We start from the raw sequence: 20,555 nt of genomic DNA on the forward strand, positions 1-20,555 counted from the left end.
TTGCAAAGTCTGTCATCATACTTGGAGAGCTTAATTTGTATAGTTTAAGGTAGGGAAGTTTCACCCTAAACATTACCCCATGGGACGTATTCTGTCCTTTCTGCAGTTTGGACTGGAGCAACTTTTGGCCTTGAACACCATGAAGGGTCAAGTCTGAGCATTGGCCATTCCTTTTCAGAGACCATTGGCAACTCATTCCCTCAGTGGCCTTTTTTTTTATGGGGTGGTTTGTAGACCTGTCTTGCCTTGGAATCCTAAAGTGGTCCTGTTGGCTTTACAGAAGCCTTGCTTTGACACTATTCGGGATATTCCCTTGGCTAACCTTGCTCTTAAGGTAATTTTTCTTGTGGCTATCACATCCATGAGATGGTTCTCTAAGAAGTAGCAGACTTATCCTGTAAAGAACTCCTTCCTTGTTCTTAAAGACATTGTGGTATTGAAGCCTCGAGTCTCATAGTCTTACCCTTCTCCCTAGTGTGGTTTCCTCCCACTTTATTCAGGACATCATCCTGTCTTCTCTTTGGCTTTCTTAAAAGCACCCCAAAGAGATCTCTGACGTCCCATGATCAAGATTTAAAGGTGTCTTTTTTTTTTTTTTTTTTTTTTGTTCTGTACTGTCATCCAAGAAAAGGGATTCTTACAGGTAAGTCAGAAATCCTAATCAATTACCAAAGTGATAAATTTGTTTCCTTGCAGATCTATTCTTTTTAAACACATGAAAGAAGAGCACTCATTCAATGTTGGACTGCCAGATAATCTTGTATATTGCAATGAGTTTCTAGATGTGTTACAGAGAAAATTGGACAAGTAAGTGCAATACTTGAATCAATTATAATGTTTATTATAATGCTTCAGTTCTTATTGGTTGGAGCTTTATGGGGCTTTCTGTAACTTGTTTACTCCTGCAGCAAAAAACCCTCAGCTCTGTGCCTTCCTAGGAGTTTCACTCTTCCTTCTAAAATGTTCCCTTGTGTCACCACTTTTCTTTGATTTAGTTGCAACGTGGACAGACCTAAAACGATACTAAATACTTGCCTGCTCTGTGCAGTGGTTTTGCACAGAACAGCCTGGATCCTCTTCTTCTCAGGTCCCCCGCCAGCGCTCCTGGCTCCTCCTTCCTGTCGGGTGCCCCCATAGCAAGCAGCTTGCTATGCGGGCACCCGAGCAGGCACACTCCCAAGCTGCTGCTCTGTGTGTCCAGTCACACGGAGCAGCGGCTCGGCCTCGCCCCCTTTGGCTCCCACTTCTGTCTCAGCCAATGAGGAGGCATAGACCTTGGACAGCCAAGGTTCTCATGCACATAGCTTGATCTCGATAGGACTCGGGTAAGTATTAGGAGGGCTGGGGGGACTTCTGCACACACAAGGTTTTTTACCTTTATGCATAGAATGCATGACGGTAAAAAAAACCTTGAGCCTTTACAACTACTTTAATGTGAAAAAAAGAGACTATATGTATAACATAGAGTAAGGCCTTGTTTACACTTGCGACTGGGAAATAGGGGGTGGGGTTGGGGTGTAAACACATGCAGTTAAATAGCGTTTTTACTGTCCCAACCCTCCTAGCCGCTACCTCCATAAGCTGCAAAGGCAGTGGATGGGGGAATACACATGCTGCAACTTTGATACTTTGCATCATGGTGGGGCAAAAACGACCCATCCCCCCCCCCCCCCCAGTCCTGTTCCGCAGACAGTACTGTAATGTGCAGTGGTGTTGGTTTTTAGGGGTTGAAATGGGCAGAGAGATGGCAACATAACACCTCTTCACCACCTTTCAAACTCCCTCAGAAGAGTTATCCACTGAGGATTCTTCTTCAGAGGGCGCCACAAATGTAAACGAGCTTAAAGTGTGTAATATGTATAATATTTTAACAATGTTAAGTTGTAATTTAACTAAAGCCACCCATATTAGCACTTCTTTTGTAAAAGTGGTACTTTCAAGAACTACCTGCATTTTCAGCATGTTTCAGTAAAGTTACCTAAATGAGCGGCAGGAATTTATAAGTCTGGCGCAGGCCATTGTAAAGGGTCAGAGTGCTAGAAAAATGTTTGTAGGGCTTTATTAATTTCCCCAGAATGTGTTAAGCTAAAAAACTGTGGGGATTAAATAATACTTTAATGAAAAAAAAAAAAAAAATATATATATATATATATGTATTTTGTTAGTCCTTTATGTTAATATATTCCTTTTATCCCATTTTATTTTCTTAGTTTGCAGTGTTTATATTGTGAAAAAATATTTAGAAACAAAAGTACTCTAAAGGACCATATGAGAAAAAAACAACATCGCAAAATCAAAGCGCAGAACCAGGAGTACGATCGATTCTATATAATCAACTATTTGGTAAGTCTGTAAATGTTGTACAAATAATATTCAAACATTAACATCTTATCAATAAATATTTCTTACTCTTAAAGACTAAGTTCACCTTTTGGAACATGTTACATGTTCCATACGTATTGAGGGTGGATCAAGTAACATGTTCCAGCTTCTGCCGCCAGTCCCCCCAATTACCCCTCTCGCTGTGACAGCAGGCAGGGGATCTTCTTCCCACACCCAATGTCACTTTATGAAAAGTGTGGCTGTGAGGAGCTCCGCGCACAGTTGGGTCATTCATTCACAGTTTATCATGAATGACTGAGCTAAAAGTATTTTCAGCCACCGTGGCTGATGGCTTGTAGTTCTAAATGACCTGTGAGGGCACTGATGAGCACTCTTCTCATCCATTCACAAGCCCTGCTTTCAAACAGACAGCCTGTATGGAGGTATGGTCAAAAAACTTCTGGGCTTGTCTGCAGAAGCCTGACATTACACCCCTGATCCACTAATCAGGGGTGCAATGCACCCCAGGCTCCTGCAGAAAAAAAAATAATGCATATATTTTTTTTGTCCAAAATATGTGCATTTATTATTTTTTCTGGAAAGTCAAATTTATCCTTTCAAGGATACTGAAAGAATATGTAGGCTATCCCTATAATCTGCAATATACGTAATAATGAAGAGGTATTTGCAAGCCCCCCTGAGACTTTAGGTAATGTAGTTTAAAATATAGTAATGATGCAATTGATGAGATATCAACTTGGTAGGCTAAGAAGATGCAGGAAACTGTATTGTCAATATATTAGTTTTCTAAGAGACACTCTCAAGACAGCCCCACAATCAGTATTCATTGTGTGTAGTATAGAAAGCTTGAACTGACATCTAAACAAAAGTAGTTTATATGCTGAAATGGCATAAACAAAACTAGTACATTGCATTGTGCAAACTGTCTGTTTTGAAATCTTTTTCCTCTTTGAATTGCTCAGTCCTACAAGGTCTGCAAATACAGTTCAAAGAAAGTGTGGTGAGAAGTCTCTGGAGGCTTCTGATCATTAGCAAGTTTACGTGTATACCAATTGCGGTCACATCGAATAGACAGCGAGTTCAAACCTCTAGCCAATTATGTCAAATATGGCTTCTCCAGCTAATGTTACTCTTCTTGGCCTGAGTCTGGAAATAACCATTCTTTAAGGAGAGCTGTACAAGAAACATTGTCAGAATGTCTCATTGATTTCTGCCTTTCACTGGTAAGGCTGCCTAATAGCTAGTTAAGGACACCGTTTTATATTGAAAAATTAATTCAGCAACAAAGAGTATTCTGTCACAAAGCTACCAAAGTGCAAAGGAGAAGGCATTAATCCAGCCTGTCAGAGTTTAAAGATTTCTTTTTGTTTGGGTTGTCTTTTACGTGCAATAACATGTACCTTGATTGATTATGCCTTTAATAATTATATTAGGATGGGTAATAACCTTTTACTGTTGGAGTTTTTGTTTAGAAACCAGACTACAGCATCTTTGAAGCTTTCCATGTTCAACTGTGCAGGGTCTGCTGCAATGGTTAGATTTTCTTTTAAAAGCGGTGTTTGATTTAGTATAATTTTATTTAAGTTTGGCTCTTTCTTTCACACTTTAAATTTAATTGTGTGTGAGGTACCCTATACTAGTTGTGCTTAACTGTTTCTGAACTGTCATTCCAAACTATTTGGAACCTCATTCCCATACCAGAAATGGTACTGTAGCTTGCTGTCATGTTGCCAGAGATGCCATATTGTGATGGATTTGGTAAAATGCCTATTCGGTTTCCTGTTTAAAATATACATTTTATATATATTTACTTTTATACTTTTTTATATTTCTAAATATATGTGTTGTGCGTATATATTTTGTCTGCTGGGCTTTGCAGTCCTCAACTTGTTTGTTCAGCGATGTTCTCAACCCCTCCCGTTGCTCTGTGAGGATTTTGCAGTTACGGCCTTGAATATGTAAGGGGGAGGGAGGAGCTAACGGGCCTCAAGTTTCTGCACTTCTCCCATATTTCAGCCAAGCAAAATGTGCCTTTTAGAATGTGACTATATTTACGTAATAGTGACGTATACCCTATTGTTCTCCTTGTATAAAAGGTTAAGCACTGCCCGCAATAAACAGATGATGATGTGAAAGTGGTTATACTGGACATTTGTCAGTGTAATTATTTCGGCGTGCACGCAATCCATATCTCAAAATTAGGAGCAGCAGCAGACATTGAACCCTAAGCCCAATTGTGGTTCCCAAAACCTTTACAATATTACTGTGGTGCATTCATAAGCTCATTGTGTTTTTAAAAAAATGTAAATTGTCAGCACAATGAACTGACCCCTTGAGAATGTCCTATACTATGAAACGCATTGGGAAAGAGCCTGTGTTGACGTCATCATGCTGGCTAAGTTAGCGGTAACTGTGTTTGATGCGATTGAGCACATCTTGTTTGTGAGTAGCCTTTTTAATATAAGTTTTAATAAAACTCTGCATTATGCGATGAACATTGTCCCTATCTTTGCCGGACCCCTGTGGTGCTGTGAACAGAGGAGATAACTGGATGATTGAATGCCATTTCCGCTGAGGTACCCTGTGTTTTACTACTCCCCGTGTTATGTTACTGAAATCTGAGTTTGTAGAGCGATTTAAAATCTGTATTTTGGAGGTCTCACCCATAGGTAAGAAGCTGAGTGTGTCAGTGGTAGTGGAACTCACCTGGGAGAATGCAAGGCTTTTGAGTGAATTAACAGCATTATATACACATCTTGGGTGATGAACTATATGGTGGACGTTTTTATGTTCTATACTTGATATTTACGGGGGGGGGGGGGGGTTTGCAAACATACGTTTGTTGGTTTTTTTTGTTTCACATGCTTAAAGTGAAAGCACAAAAACATAGTTTATATTTATTTGGTACTCTGGTATTGGGTGGTTTGAGTGCTGCTGTACACGTTTATCAGTAATTTGGACACTGAGCGCAGTTGGTCTGATTTAAAAGATCTTATGCAGAGATGCTCTAGAATTGTGTAAGTCATTTGGTACACATTGGTCCACAGTCTACTTGCTATTGGGAAAGATTTACAATGTGTGTAGAAATGTAGCAGGCATGTTGTAAACCCTGAAACAGGTGAGCAGAGTAGCACTTGAATGTTTAACTGAACACCTAAAGTTAAGCTTTAACATTTAACTCTCTCTCCTCCAATATTTACTCCTTAACCCTAAATTGCCAGGTTTAAATTCTCAGCACTGCATTATCAGTCTAAAGCCAAAGCAGGTGGCGAAGTCTTCTAACTGCTTCTGTGGTCAGACCACTTTAAGTTGTTAGTTATTTGTGATTATTGTTTTGATACTGTTGCCATGAAACTACTCAATAAATATTTAGAAATTAAAACGTAACTTTTTTTTTTTTTTCTTTAAGGAACTAGGGAAGAACTGGGAGACTGTTCAATCAGAAGATGATCGGGAATTTAGAGATAACAATGAAGAGTATGGGGAAATTTTGTTTTATTTATTTTTTTATTTGAAAATTATTTAAAGTCCAACTCAGCCATGATGTTTTTGGTTTGGAAAGAAGGGGTGAGGGTTAAACCGTTTAGTCAGGTTTATTTTTCAATCTTTGTGCCCATTGGGATGATTTCCCCTTAATTGTTCTGGGTGCCTACAGCTTTCAACGTCTATAAACTAAATGTATCTTTTTTTTAACATAGTCACTGTTCTATTATAAAAGTGTTTACAATCTGCAAATTTTTACCAGGGACTGGTCTGACTGGGAGGAGCTTCCTGTTTTTGCTGTATGCCTGTTTTGTGACAAGCAAGCAGATACAAATGAAAAATTACTTTGCCACATGAAGGTATGTATCCCAGGGGTGTCTTGAGAGAATAGAGGGACTAGGGCAGGGCTTGAAAAAGCCGCGCGCCCGCTTGCCAAATACGAGGAGAAATTCCTCTGTGGCAAGCAGCGAGCACAGATGAAGCATGGAGCGACTGCACCTGCGCTCCAAGCCTCATTGTGAAGCCGAGTTCCGGCTTACAACTTCCGGTTTCTGGCTTTTGCGGCACCACCGCTGAGGGGACAGGTGCAGGAGAGGTCCGCTCTCCTCCGCTGAGACGAGACACCCTCTCCACCACCGCGGGGGACTCGGAGGGACTAGGAGTAAGTACTGTATACAACATGTCATATCACTATAATGGAGTACAGGGGAGCTGGGATATACATTACTGTATACATGTCATATCACTATAATGGAGTACAGGGGAGCTGGGATATACATTACTGTGTACAGTTTTATATTTTGAACTCTTTATTCTAAAGAAAAATTTAATTTCATTGGCTTTAAAGGGGCGTGGTTGGGGGGGGGCGGGGCGAGGCTTGGGGGCTGACCTGGACAAGGTTGCTTGGGGCAACTGGTGGAGAGTAAGTTTTGTGACTGGCTAGTAGGTCTGGACTCGAAATTTTAACCCCTGGACTAGGGCAAATAAAAAAGGTGGGGCCTAAAGTATTTGCTGCAACCTACTAGTGTGCTGAAATGTCCCCATGATTTTAGGGGGTGTTTAACAATTTTTTTACCAGTACAATGCTTTCATTTTTCTGTAATTTGTGTAGAAAATGACTTTAAACTCCCAAACATTTTTTTTTTATGAAAGAAACCCTGTAAAATAAAATGTTGCGCAATATTTGGGCAACTGTTTATCAATTTCATATTTTCAGGGGAAAAAAAACACTAAAATAAGTATAAAATATGAGGTTGTGTCAAGTAAATACCAAACATGTCCAGCCTTAAAATTGTGGACTCCAGTGAAAACTACAATATCCAAAATTGTCAATGGGTAGCACTTAAAAAGCCTTTACAGTTTTAGAGTTAACCATGAATTATGGCCTTCATGGTGTGGCACAGTCACAGTTTACATACAAGTGCATGATCTACGTGAGTATTTGCATTTAAATGTATATGTGACAGGGGTGCTTTTAGATTTTTTTTTTTGTTAATTATTTGCAGTTTTATTATTTTTTCATTTTTTTTCTAACACTTTATTTTTTAATGATCTTTATTGCTGTCACAAGGGGAGAAACCCAACCTATAACTGGCTTCTGCAGCAAGGAGCACATGGAAGGGCGACGCATGTCAGACAACAATAAAGACAAATTTCCAGCTCAACTTACCAGCCTGCAACCAACCGAGTTGTCCTGTGTAACAGTTCACTTTAAAAACGGGTTTAGTTTGCACACATTTGCAAATACATGCATAAGCTGTAGAGCCTGTTCATGGCACTCCAGTATTCTGCAGTTCCTAACTCTCTAACTTTTGAGAGCCTCCATAGTAAAAGCACATGTATAATAATGGATAGATTTAGGTAAGCCTGGAGGGAGCCCACCCCTCCTTAAAGGCACAGGGACACACTGGACACCCAGAATATAGCACAACGGCAGCAAAGGTGTCCAGTGCGTCCCCTCACCAATATACCAGCAGTACAAACAAACAGCAACTACCCCAACTTGTAGCTGGCCTTTGCAGCAAGGAGCACATGGAACGGCAACACATGTGCTCCTTGCTGCAAAGGCCAGTTACAGGTTGGAGCAGTTGCTGTTTGTACTGTTGGTGTATTGGTGAGGGGACGCACTGGACACCTTTGCTGACATTTGTGCTATATGCAGTGTGTCCCTGTGCCTTTTTAAGGAGGGGTGGGCTCCCTCCAGGATTACTTGCCCTCAAAATATCCATTGTTAGACATGGAGGCTTTCAAACTTTTTTAGAGTTAGGAACTGCAGAATACTGGGGTGCCATGAGGAGGCTCTGCAGCATACACGTGTATTTGCAAATGTGTGCAAACTAAACCCCTGTTTTTAATGTGAACTGTTAGACAGGACAATTTGGTTGGTTGCAGGCTGGTGGATAAGCTGAGCTGGGAATTTTTCTTTGTTGTTGTTTGACACTTTTATACATGAAAGCTGAAAATGATCCCCTGGCATTGGTGATCAATTGGAGTAAAACATGCCCCAGCATTGATGTTCAAAAACCTCTAGCGTTCGTGTTCACTGTTTATTTACCTACAGCATATACTGTATAGGTTCCATGTACTACTCTGCTCTTTTACTGGCTGGTTGATGTCACTGCCATAACTAAGCAGGTAGCGTTGGACAGGAGATCACAGCCTGATAGTGGTGGCATAGGTAGAGTGCAGGGTGCTGTTTATTAACCTAGGACACACTGCCATTTTTCATACACCATCTGGGGATGCGCAATTTCAGGATCTAAGGTGACTGGCACCTTGCCATCCACCCGGACCTTTGAAATCCTACTTGGGCAAGTGAAAGTTGCATTATCCAGTATCTCATCCTACAGTAGAAACAACACCTCTTTACTGGATGGTACAGTTTAGCATTCTGTATCATAGTTCTGGCTGCCTGTGATATGCAGTTCATACCAAAATTATTAAACAACCTTTAACATATTCCATCAAGTTAACTAAACAAAATATTGTGCAAAGTAAAAACAAAAAGAACATTTCCTTACCACCACAAATCCAGAGCTTTCTGTTACATTTAACTGTTGAATTTTCCATATTCTAAGTGTTAGAAGCTTTCCTTAACCTAATATCTAATATCTAATTATTAACAGTACTAACATAAGTATGAATGAGTTGGATCTTAATAGAATAATTGAGTTATTATATTTATATTTGAACCTGACATTCAGTTATAGCTTTAATAAATGTGAACTATTGCTTCTCTACTGCACTAATAGGCAGCTCTGGCTTTTCTCACATCCTGTTACCCGCAACAACACTTAAATATGTCTATCAATAACATTCAGGGTTTCTAGCAAGTCCCTAGGAATTAAATCTGTGGATCACACAAAAAAGGTTTTCTGTTTCTTAAACGCGAGAGCAACCCTTTTGTGACATTCCTGTACATGGTTAAGGGATGTAAAAAGTATTTTGTTTGAATCACTGGGGTTGATTTTGTTGCACTTTTTTTCTCCATCTTAGTGAATGAGGTGGCGTTGTGTTGATTTCCATCATCCAATCATGTGCAAGCAAAAATGCTGTTTTTTTTTGTTTTTCCTTGCACATTATTGGGTATTCTTTGTAAAATGAAGCTTTGTAAAGAACACCCAAACTTCACCATATATACTAAGCTCTCGTGAAAAGGAATGCAATTCCACTTGCAAAAGTGCACAGTGAATTTGCCTTTAGCAAATCAAGGAACTAAAAAAAATGCTAATCTAAAATGTAAACATAAATAGTTTTGTATTCATATAGGACAATAACCAGTTTGCCTAAAAACTAACCTTAAACACGTTTATTGGTGGGATGAAAATATGAATTGATGAATCACTGGGGTTCATTTACTAAAACTGAAGAGTGCAAAATCTGATGTGCAATCAACTTCTAAATTCAGCTTGCACCTGATTTTGCAGTCTCCAATTTTGGTAAATCATCATCACTGTCTACATGTATGCAAAAATCAATGAAATAATACAGCTAAACAAATATATGTATTTTTAACTTCATTTAGGATATTCACCATTTTGATCTTCAGAAAATAAAAGTAGAACTAGGTAAGTAAAATAAATAAAATAATTTCACTCCACAATTTCATTTCCTCATAAAGAAGAAAGTTGAATTATACCTCATATGGTTCCAAGCAGCTCAGTAAGGAATCACAGGACCTCCTCTCCACCTCCTTCCCATAGTGTAATACCAGCCAGCCCAGAGACACATCATTTCCGGTCACGTGGGGACGGATGTCCGAGCACAGCGACCATATTGGTTTCCCTCTTTACATGTGAATGCACCCAGGGAATGAGGAGGACTGCATTTTATTAACCAAACGCATGTGAGTGGAAACAGTTTGTTATATGGAGTGTCTTAAATAAACAAATGGTATTACACTATGGGAAGCTCTGTTTGTGTCCTATATGACGTTTGAGAGGAGGTGGAGAGGAGGTCCTGTGATTCCTTACTGAGCTGCTTGGAAGCAAACGATTTTCTGGAGGAGAGTTATAGCCTTGTGGCCCTTTGCGGGTCGAGTTGGGGAGGTGAGCAGGCATTGCTGCCATTGGAGGATTTCTTCCCTTTCTTTTTTATGAGCACTAGAAGTGAAGAACACTGAGTGTCGTTTTCACCTTACTGCATGGACTGTGTTTGTTCATTTATGGACACTTTTTCATATTTGAAATATCACAAGTTTTAGTGATTTTTTTATGTAATAGTTTAATATATGGTTTTTTCACAATAATCACGTACATTTGATTGAGATTCACATTTTTTTATATTTTTTATTCTGTTAGGTTGTCACATTTATTATTAGAAATAATCACAAATATATATATATATGTTAATTAACAGTTTTTTATATATATTTTTTTTTTCATCACTGTTTATTCGCAATATTATGGATTTTTTATATTTTATTTTTTATTAATGTTTGATTTGAAGAATTAATTTAAGGGCAAGGAAAAGTTTTTCCTTATATATTTTGTTTTATATTGATATTTTTTTATGTCACGGATATAATTTATTTATGAGGTATGGTTTTCACTTAATATTATATGCACTATGTGTGTATTTAGGGATTCATTTTAGCGCTTCACTATTTTTGGTTTTGATACTTTAATACTTATTGGTTAAGGCAGAGTGTTAGCAGCTGTTAGGATAGGGACTTACCCATACTAAGCGCAGGAGGATATTTACATTTATACCTCATATGGGCCTTGGCTGCATGGTAAATGGAAATTTATTTTATTTATTTCAGGTACTTATATAGCGCCGTCAATTTACGCAGCGCTTTACATATATATTGTACATTCACATCAGTCCCTAACCCTCAAGGGGTGTACAATCTAAGGTCCCTAACTCACATTCATACATACACATACTAGGGACAATTTAGACAGGGTCCAATTAACCTACCAGCATGTCTTTGGAGTGTGGGAGGAAACCGGAGTGTCTGGAGGAAACCCACGCAGGCACAGGGAGAACATGCAAACTCCAGGCTGGTGGTGCCATGGCTAGGATTCGAACCAATGACCCGAGTACTGTCAGGCGAAAGTGCTAACCATTTAGCCACTGTGCTGCCCAGCAATATATGGAAATAATCCATAAATGCATGCATCTCTCAATGAATCTCAGTCCTATTAGGAAGAAGGTTGGCCTTTTTGTTGTTTCATATTGGATGAAAAAATTGTATGATTTTAGATAACTTCTTGGCTCATGTCTTAGAGAAAGTACCAGTTGGGGGCAATAAATTCTCTTTATAAAGGCTCCACTCCGTAAATAGTAGGAAAAACGTCCCCTTTGTATACTGTGCGATTGACATAGTCCGTAAATATACAAATATGTCTTTATGCCTGTGTTTAGAAAACCTACTGCTTGCCTTAATAATGCTTCCAAAGCATTAATACCCAAGTACTGGAAAACTGCAGTTTTCTGTCTATCTTTTGAAAATACTGTGCATATGGAGCTTTGCTGCTCTTCTGGGCAGAGGTACCAGGAATTCATGGCAAATCTGTTCTCCAAATTACAACATAATTATACATGTTGAGAAGCTTGCTTTATAAGGATCTCCTATGACTGTCCTATAAACATAGAGCTCCAGAGGCAAGTTTTATAGTTTTTTCTTCTTTTCATAGTTTTTACCCATCGCTCTTTTCAACAAATATGGTCTTTGCTGACTCACTAGCACATGAGTTTGTGTGAGTCTAGTCTAGGAAAAATGTAGTCAAGGACATCGGGGCAGCTTATGATAAGTCTGTTCACTAATACCTGTAACACTGTTTTAATCACTTAAATCCGAAATTGGCATAGTCATGTTCTGTATCGATTGATTACACCAAGGCAGCTGCAGACTTTGTATTCAACGCTTTGCCAATTATTTTGCTTTCTCTTTCATATGTTTCTTTATATTTTTGTTTATCCAGTTTACCTAATGAGCAAGCTATACAAAATTACTATTTGTTTGCATTCTGTGGATTAGTTCATCGCTCACTCTTTTTTTTTTTTTTTTTTTTTTTTTTTTTTTTTGGGCTGGTTCACACCAGATGCAGTCCAGTGCATGCTTTTTCTGCATCAAAAATGCATGCACAGTCTTTTCCATGTATTCCAATGGCCCTAGTTCACACAAGTGCAGTCAGTTGCAGTGTGTTCTGGTGCAGAAAAAAAGTAGAACATGCTGAATTTTTTTCTACACAGAACTTTACTGGAACACCGCAAAATGCATAAAAAAAGTACCGGAATGGAGTGTGGTGTGAACTGTAAGCAAAAAGGCATCTGGAACGCATTCGGAGTGCAATTTTGTGCTGTGAACTAGCCATTATAATAATGTTCCTAGCGTACTATAATCTGATATTAAGCAATTCTCAAAGAAATAAAGTTGCCCTATTTCCTGTAACTGAAATGTATGAGAGAATTCAAGCAGAACTGAAGAACTGACAAGTTGTACTAAATGCAACGTGATAAATGCATTCCATTTACATTGATATCATTTGTGACTGTTCTTGATCTGCTTAACTGACCTCTAGCAATGCAAGAACTACTTTTCTCACTGGTTTGTATTGTTTTCTGTTTGACAGGACTGAAATTCTATCAGCAAGTTAAATTGGTGAATTTTATTAGAAGGCAAATCCATCAGTGTCGATGTCATGGCTGTCAAGAGAAATTTCAGTCGAAAAGAGAATTAATAACTCACATGGAAAAATACAGTCATATAAGTGTTCTTCCTGAGAGATCTGTATGGGATCAGCCACAGTAAGCATTCAAGACACAGCATTCGTAGCAACTGTTCAGATATCAAAAGGCATCATTTCTCAAATCTATTTTTCAATATTTCCAACAAGGTCATGTTTTTAAGATCCCCGTCAGTGATAACTGCTATTTTAACCACTTGCCTTCCAGAGGATTTACCCCCCTTCCTGACCAGGCCATTTTGTGCGATACAGCGCTGTGTTACTTTAACTGACTATTGTGCGGTCATTCAACATTGCACCTAAATTAAATTTATGTTCCTTTTTCCCACAAATAGAGCTCTCTTTCAGTGGTATTTGATTGCCTGTGCATTTATTTTTTGCGCTATAAAAGAAAGACAATTATGAGAAAAAGAAAACAATATTTTTGACTTTTTGCTATTAAGCATGTCCAGTAAAAAAAATTGAAAAACAAATTTCATCATAAATTTAGGCCAAAATGTATTCTGCTACATGTCTTTGCTAAAAGGAAAAAAATCCCAATACGTGTAAATTAATTGGTTTACATGAAAGTTATAGAGTCTACAAATGGCGGTATAGATACTGGAATTTCTTTTTTTTATACTAGTAATGGCAACGATCAGCAACTTAGAGCGGGACTGTGAGACTGCGGCGGGCATTCTGACATTGGGGGAACTGACTAATTGTCACTGACATCCCCAGTGACACCAATACAGTGATCAGGGCTAATAAAAAGCACTGACCCTGTACTAATGGCACTGGACAGGAAGGGGTTAACATCTGGGACGATCAAAGGGTTAACTGTGTGCTGTGTTGTGTTTTACTGTATGCTGTGTGTGTGCTTTACTGTGTAAGTACATTGCTTTGTATTGCTCTGTTATGCAGAGCAATACAAAGCAATGTGCAGGAGCTGACAGGGGAGAGATCTGTATTGTTTACATACAGGTCTCTCCCTTGTTGGTAATCACCGGGTTCCGGCCGGCGGGAAATCCCCAGCCTGGACCCAATGATCGATAGGTGAGGCCGCCATTGCGGCACATGTAGGGCTCACGCGTGCCCCCTACCCGGAAATGGAAAATCGTGTGTGTGTGTGTGTGTGTGTGTGTGATTTTGCACACCCCTGCCACCCTGTAGCAGTATTTCTGCTATAGGGCGGTGGGAAAGCAGTTTAAGGAAGTCTCTACTTGCAGTGTTCAGCATAAATGAGTTCACATCTTTTGAAAAGTAAGATTTTAATCAATATCTCAGTGAACACAAGACCACTTTCCAAATTTTTCACAAACCTAAGTTTTATAGAACATTTGTTTAGCTCATTACATGAAAGTAAGATTAATAATATAACTTAGATTGCAAAATCTTCAGTTTTACTCAATTAGTTGATGCAAAAATGAATACACCCCACAATAAAAACTACTACATCTAGTATTTTGTATGACCTCCATGATTTTTAAGGACAGCACCAAGTCTTTTAGGCAACGAATGACAAAGTTGGCGACATATTGCAACATCAATCTTTTTCCATTCTTCAAGAATTACCTCTTTTAGAGCCTGGGTGCTGGATGGAGAGTAATGCTCAACTTGTTTCTTCAGTATTCCCCGTAGGTGTTTGATTGGATTCTCATCAGGAGACATCCTTGGCCACTGAATATCAGTAATTGTTGAATGTCATCACAGGGTGGAGCTGTGGACATTTTGGAAATGGACTAATGCCATGTCCAAATTGGTCATATGGTAATTGTTTTGGAAGAACAAGGAAAATTGACGTTTTTAGTCATTTAACTAGACCATTATCTTACTGTTCAGTATTTTATTCCAAAGATCAAAACCATTAAAAAAACAGAATGACGATATTACATTCTCATTAAAAAATCACAACCAAATCATCACATTGGTATTGTACTTTTCCTGCAGTATGCAGCTTCCTGCCCAGGGTAGGAATATTACGTGACTAACACACTCCACAAGGTATCATATAATTTGGTGGAACCGCAACCTACAAGTACAACCTTCAGCTCAACATGTTTTTCACATAGTGCTTTTTCAGGAGCTTTAGTATAATATCCATACAAGCAAAGTTTTTTTTGTTGAAAGAACATAATTCTATTAAGCATAGTATTTTACTTATAGTATACCAATGTAGACATACAGTATAAGAGGTAGATAGTCAGGTCAGCGGCATGTCCTAAACTCATATGCGGGGGCACATCTATAAAGCAACCGCCAAGAAACTGAGTCGAACAAGAGGGCCAAAAGACATTTAGCCCTAAACCAGTTCATATCCCTGTAATAATCAAAACAATTCACTGGAACACAGTGTAAATAGTATATATCTCTTCATCCAAACCAATAAATATCCAACACTGTGAATAAAGAAGAGAAGCTCACAATCACTACCCCTAGAATGCTAATTGGTATCAGAACCCATAAGTGTATCCACTTCTGACCACTATCTAAGGCCCACTATTTACTGTTTACTTAACGAAATGTGTCCCCAGTTCCAACACTCACCATAGGGATATGTAGAAGTATTCCCAAACTTGCATTTTCAGCCTATGTGTACAATAATAACATGGATTCAACAAGGATGTTGAATAGTTCTAATAGATATGTGTACAATCCGCGTTTAATATACTCTTCAAAGAAATATATCCATTTAGTCTTATTGCCACATGGTCCCCTTCATATTGGGCTACAGATGTGGGCATCCATCTAAGACATCGGTTAAATGTCATTAAGGTTTGGATTGAGCATAGAAAGCCCATATAGATCTATGGCTGGTTGCTTACCTCTTCACTGTTATTAGTGGGACATGCCTCTCCACATCGCCGTCTCCCGCTGCTGCTCCACCCTGCATTCCCCTCCACAGTCCTTTCATATATGTGCCCCAACCGGAAACAACACACCCGCATGGTGCCGGCATTGACGTCATCCAGCCCAGCAGCAAACACCACGCCTGCGCGAACCCTCTGCCCGCACATGCGCACTCCAGCCCTGCCAAATGGAGGAAGCGGAAGTCCCGGGAATCTCACACCCAAAGCTTTGAGGCTGAAAGCCTAGGCAAGCGTCTTTGTTCACAGTGTTGGATATTTATTGGTATGGATAAAGAGATATATACCATTTAGACTGCGTTCCAGTGAATAGTTTGGGATATCACAGTGGTATATTAACCTGTTTAAAGTCTAAATATCTTTTGGCCCTCTTGTTCGGCTCACACTTTCATGGCGGTTGCTTTATTGATCTGCCCCCGCATTCCAATTTAGGACATACCGCAGACCTGTTTATCTACTTCTTATACTGTGTGTTCACATTGGTATACTGTAAGTAAAATACTATTCTTAATAGAATTATGTTCTTTCAACAAAAAAACTTCATATTTCTATTATAATACAATTAATCTCTCTGTATTTTGTTATTATATTATACTAAATCTCCTGATGAAGCACTTCGTGTGAACATGTTGAGCTGAGGGCTGTATTTGTAGGTTGCGGCACACCAAATTATATGAAACCTTGTGGAGCATGTTAGTCACATAATATTCCTTCTTTGGGCAGGAAGCTGCATACCACAGGAAAAGTACAATACCAATGTAATGATTTGGTTGTGATTTTTTTTTTTTTTCTTATCCAAACATAGTTTATTGAACAGAACATAGAAACATTTTCCAAAATACCTGTGTCACGAAAACATCATACAGTAAATATGGTAATCAGCATTGGTGTACAGATTCTTAGAAATCATACAAACATATTATAAAGTGGTAAGCAGTAAATTATACAACATCCCCACCACCCATTGGTAAGTGAACAGGGCAAAACCAGAAAAAGCATCATAACTAGAACAGTATTATGACCACTCATATTCTATATCAAATTGGATCTGTCCTAGGGAGAGAGCCCCACCACTAAACCTAATCTTATCCTAACAAGCGAGGCAGCACCAACTCCACTGGAGCTAGGCCATAGTCCCTTCAACACCTAGGATAAAGGGGATTAGCCAGTAAACCCATCCTGTGCATTTTAAAGGGGGTATAATGTACTCTGTAAGCAGTAGGTACAGCTGTGAGAGGCGCTGCGCCACATTCAAAGAACTGCAGCAAATAGCCTCCTCCCATTGTTTTCCAATCAGTTCCCCCACATCCGGCATCCATGCCCTGCAAGGGTAATTATCCAAATCGGGTCCCAGGAGATGTTGGTAGCAATTCGAGATAAACCCCTTAGTGGAGGATACCTGTTGACTCAATTGAAACACGGGAGTGGGGGAGAGGCAGAAGTCAGGAAAAACCGCTGGGCCATTACCTCATGTCTTAAATGTAGATAATAAAAATGCATCTGCAGAGGGAGATTAAATTTAGATTTCAAATCTGCAAAGGGTAACAATTTGCCATTATCAAAAACCTGTTTCATATGGGTGATGCCATATGCCTGCCACTTGGATACATATTGGAGCTTAGCTAGTTCAGGGTACGTGGGATTGTGTCAGAGAGTACTAAAGCAGGTATATCCTGCTACCGCCTGGAGTTGTTTGGTTTTGTGCCAAATTTTATCCATCAGCCTATAAGTGAGAAAAGACCTATTTTGGTTTAGCAAAGGATTGCGACTCCAGCCCTTTGGTTAGAGATGGTGTGTTAACAAAACGAAGGGCCACAGCTAGGGTAGTATCATAGTGGAATCGAGCAGTAACAGCAGGGGGGGGGGGGTCATACCGCTCACCATATGTTGCAGTTGAGTAGACATATCATAGAGCCATGGGTATGGAAATGCAATACCTTCTGCCATTTTATTATGCTGGAGTTGTTCTAGCTTAATCCTTGAAGGGCCTCGCTTCCATAAAAGGGAGTAGAAAAGAGAGTTAACAGTGTAAAAAGTTTTATGAGGAATTACCAGTGAGGAATTGCGTAGTAGAGTAATTGAGGCTTAAGTATAATTTTAACCAAGTTGGCCCTGCCTATTAAAGAGATCCGCAGTTTCCACCATATCTGTATTTCATCTCAAAAATGTTTAAGAAGCGGATTAATATTTAGCCCCGGAAACTCAGTGACTGTTCTGAAGGTCACGATGCCAAAGTATTTAAAACTAAAGATTATAGGTACCGGGCACCCTGGTGGAAGAGTTGGGGTGAGTTGGTCATCAAGGGCCAACTTGGACCAGTTAACGGTTAAGCCTGAATACCGGCCAAATTTGCCAATAACATCCATCACGGTTTGTAAGCTGGAGGAAGAGTATTCTAATATAATCAGTATGGCATTAGCGTATAATAGTAGTTTATCGCATATTTCACCATATTGAAAGCCACAAATGGACATAGAGACCAGAATACAGGCAGCCAATGGCTCTATTGCCAGGGCAAACAGGGCGATAGGTGGCAGCTTTGAGTGCCCTGTCCCAGGGAGAACGAATTGGACACCAGATTACCCATATGAATTACAGTCTTAGTGTGTAGTAGAGCAACTGCACCCATGAAGTAAAGGTATCTTCAAAGCCAAAGCACTTCAAAGCCTCCCAGAGGTACCGCTACTCAACACCGTCAAACGCCTTGTTGGCATTTAATGATAACAAGACTCTCGATCTCATGTTGTCAGAGGGAGTTGCATGTTCAGGAAGAGTCTGCGAAGGTTTATGACAGTAGATTTGTGAGGCATGAAGCTTGCCTGATCAGAGTGTATGACACTAGCAATAACTTTGTTTAGTCTTCCGGCTAATATTTTAGCAAGGATTTTTATATCTGTCTGCAATAGAGAAATTGGCCTGTATGAATTGGCAATAGTTGGGGTTTTAGCAGAATAATATAGTGACTTGAGCCATAGAGTCTGGCACTTTCCCAAGACAGAACACATTGTTGAATGTTGTAAGCAAGTGGGGCAGCACAGAGTCGTCATATTGTGAGTATACTTTCATAGGAAGTTCATTTGCTCCAGGTGCCTTTTGAGGTCGGGAAGGAAGCCACCACCTCCTGGACTTCCTCAGTAGTGAGAGGTGAGTCAAGTAGTGTCCTTTGCACCTGCCACAACTGTCTAATACACACTGTACAGTACTCAGGTCTGCAGTTCATCGGGGGTACAAGAAACCTTAGATTGGTACAGGGTGGAATAAAACTATACCAATTCCGCCATCACCCCATCAGGAGTATTTAGTAGAGTACCAGATTGAGAGCAAATTACATTGATCGCAGGAGTGGTAGACTTTGCCCTGACAAGTTTAGCCAGAAGGTGGCCGTCTTTTTCCTCTCCTCATAAAACGTCTGGCGTAAAAACATTTTTTCTCCCCCACCAAGCATATCACACTCAGTAAAGCTTCCTGCGCTGAGATCCAAGCTGCCCTAGAGGCCTCTGAAGGGTCTGAAAGATAGTCCCACTCCTTTCTGTCCACTAGCTACGATAGCTGCTCTTCCTGGCATTTACTTGAGTTTTTAATTGCCGTAATTTCCTCTAAAAAAAGATACCCGGGAGCCAACATTTTAAAAGCATCCAGTGGTGGTATGCGTTATCTACGAAAAATCTGGTAATGCGGGTTAGGATGATAGCGTGGGAAGGAATTTGTTGCTAAATCCACAACAGTAAAATCAGTCTGTATATGCAGTAAAGCATGCTTGTTATACTCACTGTGGAACCTAAGGGGTTAATCCTTTGCATTTTCTTTTCTGCCCCTCCTTTTGTTCAAATGCCCAGGCTAATAAGACACTGAACTGTGCCCTTCTGCACATGCTCAGTTTAGAGGTTTAGAGTGTATTGCTAGAGAGGTTTTTTTTTTTTTTTTTTTTTCCTTGGGAGAGTGCATGTGATTAGCACATGCCAATCAGCACTGTCCAGACAGAGGTCAGGGGATTTCCATCCTCCTAGATAAAGCTCCTTCCACAAGCTTTAACCAGTGCTCAGCTGAAGTCACAAGACTGCTCTAACTGCTGATGAGAAAAGGTATTTAGCAGTTTATATTTGCTAAAATAATCGCATTTCCATGTGTGTACTGTGGGAGACCAGATATAGTGAATGCAGGGTCTTGGGTTTAGTAACACGTTAAGTGCAGCCAAAATGCATTCATTTTCCAAGGTGATCTACATAAGGAAGGTGATGGGTTTAACATTTAGCACTACAACTAAGGAAGAATGATCTGAGATACCCCTAAGCGCATAGCTGATGTCATGAATCAAGGTGTTGGACTGGATCGTTCCCAAACATAGATCAATTCTGGATAGGGTAGTATGAGTCTTAGAAAAACAGGAGAATTCAATGCGAAGAGGGTTTCTTGCTCTCCAGATGTCTAACCATCCCACCTTGACAATGAAGCATGCCAGCAGGGTGCCCCTACCAGTGGGTCCCATGGCCACAGGTGGATGTCTATCCAGTTGAGGGTGGACTACCCCAGGAAGGTCACCCATGACAAAACGAGGAAGGTCCAGTTTATTCAACAAAAAGTTTACAAGCTGTCGCAGAACCAGGGTAGAGAAAGGAGGTGGTACATATACCGATGCCAAAACACATTGGACTGTATATAGCCTGCAGTGCAGAAATATAAATCTACCTTC

General features: G+C 39.7%; 1 protein-coding gene across 1 annotated transcript in view; it reads left to right on the forward strand.

Annotated features, from left to right (window-relative positions):
* LOC149449852 (zinc finger protein 277-like) overlaps positions 1–20,555 on the forward strand; it is a 64,651-nt gene that overhangs the window by 35,928 nt on the left and 8,168 nt on the right. The window contains exons 4-9 of the mRNA XM_089692683.1: positions 697–807; positions 2,211–2,343; positions 5,753–5,820; positions 6,089–6,185; positions 9,851–9,893; positions 12,906–13,080. Coding sequence (XP_089548809.1) covers positions 697–807; positions 2,211–2,343; positions 5,753–5,820; positions 6,089–6,185; positions 9,851–9,893; positions 12,906–13,080 — 627 coding nt within the window. The remainder of the gene's footprint in view (positions 1–696; positions 808–2,210; positions 2,344–5,752; positions 5,821–6,088; positions 6,186–9,850; positions 9,894–12,905; positions 13,081–20,555) is intronic.

Source organism: Staurois parvus, unplaced genomic scaffold, assembly GCF_062004578.1.
Source record: "Staurois parvus isolate SC_StPar_1 unplaced genomic scaffold, SC_StPar_1.0 ptg000599l, whole genome shotgun sequence".
NCBI classification, from domain to species: domain Eukaryota; kingdom Metazoa; phylum Chordata; class Amphibia; order Anura; family Ranidae; genus Staurois; species Staurois parvus.